This window comes from Etheostoma cragini, chromosome 12 (assembly GCF_013103735.1).
Source record: "Etheostoma cragini isolate CJK2018 chromosome 12, CSU_Ecrag_1.0, whole genome shotgun sequence".
Taxonomy (NCBI): domain Eukaryota; kingdom Metazoa; phylum Chordata; class Actinopteri; order Perciformes; family Percidae; genus Etheostoma; species Etheostoma cragini.
The window spans coordinates 9,204,335-9,215,062 of NC_048418.1; the positions used below are offsets into that span (position 1 = coordinate 9,204,335).

General features: G+C 38.8%; 1 protein-coding gene and 1 long non-coding RNA gene across 2 annotated transcripts in view; one reads left to right on the top strand and one right to left on the bottom strand.

The window, feature by feature from the left end:
- The first annotated feature begins 1,406 nt into the window (after positions 1–1,406).
- Positions 1,407–9,047, top strand: rabggtb (Rab geranylgeranyltransferase subunit beta). The gene is made up of 9 exons (XM_034887362.1): positions 1,407–1,504; positions 1,867–1,974; positions 3,015–3,212; positions 4,427–4,532; positions 4,816–4,868; positions 5,298–5,408; positions 5,672–5,797; positions 6,107–6,256; positions 7,616–9,047. Exons 1-9 carry the CDS (start codon positions 1,502–1,504, stop codon positions 7,754–7,756), a joined length of 996 nt encoding a protein of 331 aa, XP_034743253.1. The 5' UTR covers positions 1,407–1,501; the 3' UTR covers positions 7,757–9,047.
- LOC117953948 overlaps positions 6,325–10,728 on the bottom strand; it is a 6,610-nt gene continuing 2,206 nt past the window's right edge. The window contains exon 3 of the long non-coding RNA XR_004658724.1: positions 6,325–6,337. This is a non-coding gene — a long non-coding RNA (uncharacterized LOC117953948). The remainder of the gene's footprint in view (positions 6,338–10,728) is intronic.

Sequence of the window (10,728 nt, forward strand, 5' to 3'; positions counted from 1 at the left end):
TTTGGTTATTTGTCTTTTTTGGTTTGTTTTAAACTGATCCAGGATCCAGACCTTGAATTGGTAGACAGCAGTCTACCTTTCACCCTTTCACATCAGAACCTGTCAACAACACCATCCTGTCCCCTTTTTATTTTTTTTATGAAAAGCTTTTCCAAATGCAGCTTAAAACTGTGGCCTTATTTTGTGTGACGATCACAATATTTAGGCAAAAGATCTCATGACTATGTCCTGTCAGGCTACAGGCACAAACACTGCTGCTTTTGATAGCAGTCTGGACTTTAAACTGTGAAGTTGTTTATCTGGTGAAACAGTTTGTCTGTTTCAGGGCGTCATGATGATAAACTTGGACATATTTGACTTTGTAAGTTGACGTGTGAAGCCCAAACAAGCATTGATTTTTCTCTATTCTCATAGGCAGTAAAAGCATGCATATCACATGCAACCACAGGTTACACACTGGTTTGGCTTTCCCTATTGACCGTCTGCGCCCATTCTTCAGATCTTTCACACAGCAGAACCGATTTTAATCCTGATCTGTACAAATCCATTTCTCACCAGAATGTGTTTAGAAACTGAACAATTTGTGTCCAATGATTTAAAAACTTAAAGAATGCATGTCTGAAAATGGTTTTCTGTCTGATTTTAGAAATTGGGTCCTTCACAGTTTTTCGTTAACCTCAAATGGAGAACTTCTGTAGAAAGTATGGTTGTAAAATGTACTGTGGTTCAGTCCCTTTTTGACAATGACATAAAGGCTAATTCATCAAAAGCTTTAGAGTCTTGAGTTTTTATTTATTTACTTTATTTTAATGATGAAGTGAACATGGTTTAAGTTTTTTTGTTTTCAATTTCTGGATTGATGGGCTTTTGACTGGATTTTTTTTGGGGGGGGTTTCATGTTTAGCTTGGATGAACCAAGAAAACCAAAGGAAACCGTATGTGTATAACTGGTCGAACGACCTCCAATGAGTCCGATAAACTGGTATTGCGGGGGAAATGTTTCTCACTGGGAAGCAAACTCATAGATTAATATAGGCTAGAACAGTGTATTCACAATTAGAAAATTATACTTAATTTTGGATATTTTATGAGTAGATGGGGTAGAAATAAGGGCTTTGAGACGGCCTTCACCGATTAGGGGTGAGGAGCTAACAAATAAAGGAAATGGGATGTCCCTTATTTCTCTTCTAAGCTTCCTCTGTGAAGAGAGGCAAGTGGAGGAGACAAGGATGCAGTAATGCAGTCTTAGTGGAAAAAGAAGACATTGATGAAGTCGGCTTGTTAGCTTGGATCAGAAGAACTAGACAAAAACAATCAAGTGGTAAGAAAAGTACTTCAGAATTGTGTAATGCATGTGCACTTAGTAGATTTCGATGATTCGACAGTAGTGCAGCATGTAGACCGTGGTAGTCTCCGAACCAGAAGGTGGCGGTATTGCACCTAAAACCAACCACCGTAAAAGCTCAAGAAGAAGAAGCCTGATCATGCGAACGTTTTCAGAATGGTAACTGGCGTCTTGTTTTAGCTATATGTTATAGCTAGTTAGTCTGCGTAGTTGAAGAAAACATTATAGCCGAAGTGAATAGAAATATCTACTTGTCTTGTGCTGTCTGACTTTAGTGTCACATTGACTGCTAATCTGTGAGCGCGTCTAACTAAAGTAAAATAGCTAAAATGCAGCTAGCATACGTGTTAGCCTGGAGCTCGATGATACCACAAATTGTCAACACTGTCATTTAGCCACATAATATGAGTTTACTCAGTATCAGGTTGGACAGCGAAATGATAGGGTTGGAATTGAATCATATGGAAACGGGGTAAGTTAGAATGCGTGGCGTGTTTTAATCATGGTGTGTTTATTGTCAGGGGACCCAAGTGAAAGATGTCATCATTAAGCCTGACGCTCCCAGCACACTGCTGCTGGACAAACATGCAGACTACATCGCTGCCTACGGCTCCAAAAAGGATGACTATGTGAGTAAAAGGCAATCGTATGGACTTTCTTGATGTTTTTGTCCTACCTTAGACAGCTTTGTCAACTTCACGTTACTTTAGTGTACTTTTACTCCGGCTGTTTTCATTGTTTGGGCTATTTGAGATTTCATACAATGCTGTATGTAATGTAATGTGCTTCCAACTTTGTGGCAAAAGTTTGATCTTGTACCCATCCAACACCTTTTGTGAACTGTAAGCCAGACCTTATCACCAGACAGCAGGTCAGTTTAGGTATCAGTGATTGAATGGCTGCCTGATACCATAATCTTGTGGAAAACCTGACAAAATAACAGTGGAGAAGTACACCAATGGGGGGGGTAACTATCCTTTTTTATGTTCTCATGTTATATTTACTAGAACAAATTAGTTTGTAACATTTCTCAGAAAAAGTGTCTCTTTTCCAACAACACTACAAGATTCTTTTACTACAAATGGGGGGCGGAAATCCAAATTATTGCATAATATATTTGCCTAGTATGTGCTGAATTAGATTACATACTTCCCTCCCCTCCTTTTTGTGAAGAATATGTTAGCACTTTTATTTTTAAATTGTAATTTTTAGGACATATAGAAAATGCTTGCATGCTTTATAATTACTAAACTGGTAAAATGAAGTGGTAGGGGGACGGCTACCTACTCTTTTTAATAGTGTTAGTGGTCTCATTTCAATTTTATAGATGCACATAATAAAATAATAGGCCATTTTCTCTGGTCAGCAAACATTAAAGGTACAGTTTCTGTATTGCTATCTGTGTGAACGGATAACAAAAGAAAAATGGTTTAAACTTTAAATATCTGCGGGACGTGTGGTATTGCAGCACCTGCTGTATTTCCTGGCTTTAGATTTCATTTTGTTTCCTGCATGTAAACTATTCAAAATTCAAGAATTGCTATTTTATGTAAATTTCACAAACTTGTTTAACCATTTAAGGAACAAACCAGGGAAAACCTTCCCATTGGCTGTACAGTAAATAGGGCAGGCTCTCTTGTTCATTGGTGTCCTATTGGTGTTGTTCCAGGAGTACACGCTGTCAGAGTACCTGAGGATGAGCGGCATCTACTGGGGGCTGACGGTGATGGACCTGATGGGACAGCTGCCCCGGATGAACCGGCAGGAGATCATAGACTTCATTAAAGCCTGTCAGCACGAGTGTGGAGGCATCAGCGCCAGCATCGGACATGACCCCCACCTCCTCTACACCCTCAGCGCCGTCCAGGTGACTGAAAGACGGTCAACTTGACATTTGACAGATTTAAATTCTTGTTTTCACATCAACTTTTATACTGAGAGAAGTTGGAATTGTTACCAACTGGAAAAAATATACTTTTGAGGTGGATGAGATGTCGTTCTCTATGCAATAAATCAAATAGGCCGAGATTTTTGGGGTGGCAGTAGCTCCGTCCATGGGGAGTTGGGTTGGGAACCTGACGGTTGCTGGTTAAAGTCCCAGTACAGACCAAAGTACAGAGTTTGGATTGGTCGTTAAAGAGATGCCAGTTCAGCTTCTGGGCATGGCCAGGTGCTCTTGAGCAAGGAACTGTAACCCCCCCAAACTGCTCAGGTGTGTGTGTGTGTGTGTGTGTGTGTGTGTGTGTGTGTGTGTGTGTGTGTGTGTGTGTGTGTGTGTGTGTGTGTGTGTGTGTGTGTGTGTGTGTGTGTGTGTGTGTGTGTGTGTGTGTGTGTGTGTGTGTGTGTGTGTGTGTGTGTGTGTGTGTGTGTGTGTGTGTGTGTGTGTGTGTGTGTGTGTGTGTGTGTGTGTGTGTGTGTGTGTGCGGGGCCTGTGTGTGTGTGCGGGGCCTGTGTGTAGTGATTTCTACTAAATTGTTGGGGATCAATAAACTAAATTATTATTAGTTTATAAACCAGAAACATGTATTTTTTAATCGATTTTATTCCTTGATGACATACAAAGATATAAAATAAATGTGGTGTTCTTTCGTTTTTATCTATTAATTTCATTGGAAGTCTCTCTTACTGTAATTTTCCAGCAATTTCAGTGGTTAATGCTGTATATTTCACTATCTTGAGCAGCCTCAGTGGTTTTTAAGATTTCATTTCTTCTGAAAAATCCTTATGATTCAAATTTATATTTTGATTTATCTCCCAGCAAAACTTCTCCATTTGTCTGTTAGCTACAGGTTTGTACATTTGCTTGATTGCTCTGCAACGTCTGTGCTCAGTCTTTTCTGATTTTATAACTTTTAATTTTTTGGTGTACTGACATACTTAGGCCTTTTTATTGCCCAAAAGACCACATGGGCTCAGACAGATTTAGGGTCGTGTACAAGCTCTCATGGCATGTGAAGCCCAACCAACTCCTGCTACTCTGTCGTGAAAGCTGCAACTACTGCAACAGTCTATGTCGCAGTATTTCATACCAGCAGCGCAAGCCAGATTTTTGGTTTAATTACCATATTGTTTTTTCCTCAGATCCTGTGCTTGTATGAAAGTGTAGATGCACTTGATGTGGACAAAGTGGTGGAATACATCAAAGGGCTGCAGCAGGAAGACGGTTCTTTTGCAGGGGACAAATGGGGTGAGCAAGATATACTCTGATCTGTGTTGTCGCAAGAAACATTTGCTCCTCAAATTAAAAAAAAGGAGTGAATACAAAGCACACACAAATTTTAATACTGGGTATAAAATATCCAGTGCCCGCACACAATTTGTATCACACTATACTTGCACTATATATACAACTGCTCTCATATTGAGCTTGCAGCTGAAATCCCAGTAAAACCATATAGTCATTCTCATTTCTTCAAATTATAGTTTGCTTTAAATATATTAAAATAGTATGATGATGTGTAACTTTACAGGAGAAATTGACACACGATTTTCCTTCTGTGCTGTTGCCACACTTGCATTACTGGTAAGTATATAACAACAGTTTTTCTCACTTTTATGTCTTTACACAACACTACCTAGAGCCTGACCAATATGGGTTTTTCGAGACGGATGCCCATTGTAGAGGGGAAAAATTCACCGATTACAGATTTGGTGCCGATATAGTGAATTTTTTAGCTTTTCTACGTGGATTGTGTAGGACCATGTAAATGTAGTCAGAAGGCTAACTTTCTTAAATAATATTTAACATTATCATACCTTATATACAAAGCATTGTTTTCTGCATTGTATAACCCAGTAAAAAAAAATGTGTTGCCTATAGCAATAAATACAATAAATATAGCGATAAATACTGATATGTCTGCGATAGGCCAATATCGGCTGATAAAATTGGTCGGGCTCTAAGTGTAACACTTTATAGACTGAAGATGATGTTCTGTCCTCTCCTTGCAAGGGCAAGATGGACACAATAAATGTTGACAAAGCTGTAGAGTTCGTCTTATCCTGCATGAACTTTGACGGAGGTTTTGGCTGCAGACCTGGTTCAGAGTCTCATGCTGGTCAGGTGAGTCCACTGATGTTCTTGTGTAGTGGATGTCTGTCTCTGTGGGACTTAAGCTGCTAGTTCCCACATAAAGGTTATCAGACAGTTGAATTATCAACACATCACAAATATGAGTGAAACAGAGATTTTCAATCCCTGACACTAACATGATGAAATATTCTCACTCTGGAAGGTGGCTGGTGTTACGTTCACACCCCTCCAGTTACATGTTAACATCCTTCTCAAATGTAATATTAATGGTCTTCTCCCCTTCTGTCCATCAGATTTACTGCTGCTCTGGCTTCCTGTCGCTCACCGGTCAGCTGCACCAGGTGAACGCTGACCTGCTGGGCTGGTGGCTCTGCGAGAGGCAGCTGCCGTCCGGAGGCCTCAATGGACGACCAGAGAAGGTTTGTCCTCTCCACATGCTGTAGTAAACCTTTATAAAATAAAATAAAAATCTATCTATCTATCTATCTATCAGGACAACATGATTCCTGTTGTAGTAGCTTAACCTGCAACATAACTAATCTTAAAGTAATTGAGACTCTTAAATTAGTCGAAGTAGTTCAATCATTTGTAAAACATGATAGTATATCTATATCTGTACTTACCGATAAAAGGTATTGAAGCAAAAACTTCATACTCATTGAAGCAAATACTTCAATCGGATGTAGTTACAGTAGTGACCAAGCTCTGGTTTTGTTTGTCTCATTCAGCTTCCAGATGTTTGCTACTCGTGGTGGGTTTTGGCATCACTGAAAATCATTGGTCGGATCCACTGGATCGACAAGGCCAAGCTGCGATCGTTTATACTGGCCTGTCAAGACGAGGAGACTGGAGGTTTTGCTGACAGACCAGGAGACATGGTGAGCTGTCAAACACAACCAACTCCTATGCTGCAATGGAAAGAGGGAACATATTAGACCTGTCTTTTCCCAACATCCTGTCTCCATGCAAGCCTGTCTGCACCTCCATGATCCCATCGTTTGTCTCTCAGGTTTAAGATAAAAGTTCTCTCGCTGATACACTCAACATTATTTTAGGGGCTTTTTCCTTTATGCGGCAGTAGAGAGATGGGGAATGACATGCAGCAAAGGGCCGCAGGTCGGACTCGAACCCGGGCCGCTGCAGAGGACTCAGCACACATGGGGTGCACGCTCTTACTGGGTGAGCTAGGGCTCCCCACTCAGAACTTCTTAAGTACTTTAAAGTTTTAGATTAAACTTCATTATTATTGCAGAGTACAGGTACTGAGACAACAAAATGCAGTTTAGAGTAATGTACAGATTAATATATATAGAATATATATTATATATATATACATATATATATATATAGAGTATGCAATAAACAGTAAGTAACATAGTAGGCAGTGCAGGTATAATATAAAATAAAACATTTTTTGCATAGTGTAAGTAATGCTAACAGTAGACATATGCAAAACAAACAGCTGGAGGTATGATATGGATATGTTGTATATGCTATAGACCCAATGTACAGTACAGACAGTGGTAGAAATATGAATTCTCTTCAGATCAGTTGAAACAGTATTGCCAATATGTCTGGAAATGTATAGAGAAGAGGTACAATTATTTTTTTATAGTACTGTACATGTACTGTGTTTTGAATTGATATGGTTTATTACTTTATCAGCAGAAAAACCCAAAGAAAAATATGACAAGATCACATTGCCTGCATTTTCCTCCTTAACTATGAATTATGCAAATGCATTGTTTTCAGTTTCACCATTGCTATTTCGATATTAATTTTAGAAACTCTAACCTTGTTAAGGAGTGAGAGAGAACCCAAGTTTTATGATTTTTTTAAATCTTTGTATTTATTTTTAAAAGGCCGCTGATCTCTGCTCTATTCAATCCCACACTTCCCATCACTTGATGTACAGTACTTGATTTTAATGTCTACTATATGATGCACATCCTCATATTTTATTATTTACTTGTCAATCACCAAGGTACATTTGCAGGTGAAATATAGCTCATAAATCCATTTTATATACAGAGCCCACATGCAAACTCGCACCTACCAGTCCACACTCCATAATTGGTCCTTAGACTTGAACCATCCACACACACTGAGCTAATGCCAACCCGTTCTGTTACAATACTTAATAACAATCAGAGGCATACCGAAGAACAAAAAAGATACATGTCCTCCTCCAGTATTATCTGGAGTCGTAATAAAGTCTCCTGCTCCCTCCTCTGCAGGTGGATCCTTTCCACACTCTGTTCGGAGTAGCAGGTCTCTCCCTTCTCGGAGATGAACAGATCAAGCCAGTGAACCCTGTTCTGTGCATGCCTGAGGATGTCCTGCAGAGGATCAACCTGCAGCCTGACATCATCAGCTAGCCTACTGACACCATCATCCCATCATATGCACACCTGCCCTGCTAAACATCCCAACTACCATGGCTGTGTTGGGTGCAAAGAGAGGAGCACCCCACATCATAGTGTTAGCTGAAGTCTAAAGTCAGATTTTAGATGCAGGTTTCTGTCTCTGCTCACTAAGGCAAAAAAGAGTTACTCAGTTCTGACTCAATTGAGTCCGTCTCTACACCCTCAACCATTATGTTATCAAGGTACGTTTGTTGGTTTTACTGCAAGAGAACTGTTTAGCAAAAAGATGCTTTGAAGTGGTATAATCGTTGCCAAAACCCAGAAATCGTTAAGCAACATTCCTTAGCACTTTGACGTACTCACCATGTCCGTTTGTCTGAGGGAAAACATGGGACAAAACTGTTTTGGAAGTCGGTTTCATACATCTTTCTTCCTCCCATCCCCTTGTGAGAGAGTTTTTACTGTACTTAATCATTTTCCAGAAACAGGCTCTGATTGACTCAGCTTTTCATGTACTTTACCTGAATGAAAAAGGAATATTCTGTTTAAATTAACAGATATGTGCGTCCAAAACAGATTATGTGTGGAATATACAAAAATGAGAATGTTCTTTCTGTGATTTAATTTTGTTTTGGAGCTTAATACACTTGACTGGTTTGTTGTTGGAGGGTTCTGCCTTTTTTATGCACCTACAGTTTTAAATAAAAGAATTTGCGTGTTTGAAAAGTGACAGCATGTAGAGAGCAATCTATCCTCGTCCTGTTATAAACTTGAGCAATCCTACTACCACCGGCCTAATAGGTCTCACAACTTGAGATGCATCACATGACTTGTTGCAAAGAAAAGATAGTTTCATTTAAATAACTTCAATTTACAGTAAAGAAAATGTTTTTGCATGAATTGGAGCAAGGGGCAGTGTTTTCTTTGAGACACCCTGAGGTAAAACACATGGCAGCGTTGTCGCCTCTTGCCAAGTATATTTAACATCTATTCCTCCGTCTCAGCTGCACTATTTATTTAAATCCATGTTACTCAGCACAGCTGTGTTATGCAGCTGTGGACAGAGGGTTTAAATTTGCCCCCAAACTGTGAGCATAATAGAGAACATTTCAAGGTCTTAGGCTTTGATAATTCTCAAGTGACGTTTTATGTATTTGGTCAAAACCTTTTTTTCTTTCGGGAAAAAAAAAACAGTTGTTATATTGCTGCACTCTTCTAGCTGAATGAACATTTTATCTGTTGTTAGATAACTGTTCACTGTTGACATTGTTACAGAAGGTAAATGAATTGCATTTACGTTAAATTATGTGGACTGTTTTAGTTTTCAGATTGTACATTTATTAATTGACATTATTGTGCAAATGCATTGTAAGTCATTACTTATCAAATCATAAAAAAACAAACTCAAAACCTTAACTTGTTAAACGACTAACTCTCATTGTTGTTCTAATCCAAAAAGCTGATTACTGTTGCACAATTTAATGTGTGTATATCAATGTAACTTACTTGTAATCTTGATTGGTAATAAATGTATGATTTCCCCCTCAACTGCGATTCAGTTTTCCTATAAAACATCATTGCGCATAACCGTGCTGATCACAGTATGGAAAAAGCGGACTGTTGTTTCTGTTTGATACAAAATTGTTATATTTTGTTTTGGTTATATGGGGGCAAGTAAATCTCAAAAATGGGGTTTAATTGGCTCTTGAGGCCCTATGTGGGCATAGCCCCGCAGCTGCATGCTCACAATCAAGCATGATGTCAAGTGCTCAGAGTGCATGGCATGAACGTATTGTGGGAAAACAACATTGTGCATGCTTAAAGCAGTTGGCAAGCCAATGGCACATTGGTTCTCTTGAGACATCCATGGTGCTGCTGATGGGCTGATTGGCTGTTGTCCTGCTGCAATTTGATTAGCTTCTTGCCAAGTAGCCTACTGTTGTCACTGGATCCCAGTTGTTAGAAAATTGGTTAAAGGACCCATGGCTCGGAAACTTCAGTTTATGAGGTTTTTTAACAATATGTGTTCCCTTCGGCACCAAGGCTAAATTATGGGAAAGAGACTTCAGATATGGCATTAGGGGACCACTATGGTTTACAGAGAAGCGCAACAAGGATCATCCCAATTTCTCATAGTATTTTCTTTAAAAACACTTTTTTTTTCCATCGTGGTGTTATTTTAGGCAAATGATAAATTATCAAATTGTTCAAATCTCCCTTTGTTGTTAATCTAGAGTTGTTTTATGCAAAAAATAAATGAATACATTTTATTTATTAAAATGCTTAGATTATGTTCACTTGCTTGTTGTCTATTACACACACACTAGAGCCATACACCCCACGCAAGAAAAATATTTAAAAAAAAAACAAGTAATACTGAAGAGGAGCTTGTAAATCCTAGCTACGGCCTAAATTCCTATGTTGGCTAATTGAAAAAATTAAACCACAAACAAAAGTGACTACACATACAAATCAAGTAAACTACGTAAACTGTTTTTAAATCAATTTTAAAAAAAACTGTATATTTAGTTTTCACTTCAAATATGAGATGTTTTTTTGTGAAAGATATGCCGGATGTTATATTTATTATTGCGGTTTGCATGATCCTGTTAACATATCACTCTTACACAAGGACTTTGTTGTTTTAAGCTATTTTAAACGACTGACAAACACAAATGAACAAATTAATATTTTAATCATTTGTACCTGAAGCTAAAACGTTATTTCCGTGGTTCCGTTCGTATGTGACAGTTAACGTAACGTTACTTGTAGCTAACTTGGCTAAAGCTCAACGGCTAACAGCTAACGCTAGCTAACTGTCAGTGAGTCGGTCCATATAGTTAAAGTTACATTTAATGACACTAGACTTGTCTAATAATGCTACCAAGCCAACTATTACTTAGCGTCACTGTGTCCACGTTCGGACACCACTCGCTGCTATTGGCCATATCCGGACACTTCCGACGTCACGCACTTTCCCGTCT

Excerpts from the sequence above, each read along its gene's own strand:
- rabggtb (XM_034887362.1), top strand. Across the intron at positions 4,533-4,815 it reads TTTTGCAGGGGACAAATGGG|GAGAAATTGACACACGATTT; the intron begins GTGAGCAAGATA and ends GTAACTTTACAG. Across the intron at positions 4,869-5,297 it reads TTGCCACACTTGCATTACTG|GGCAAGATGGACACAATAAA; the intron begins GTAAGTATATAA and ends TCTCCTTGCAAG.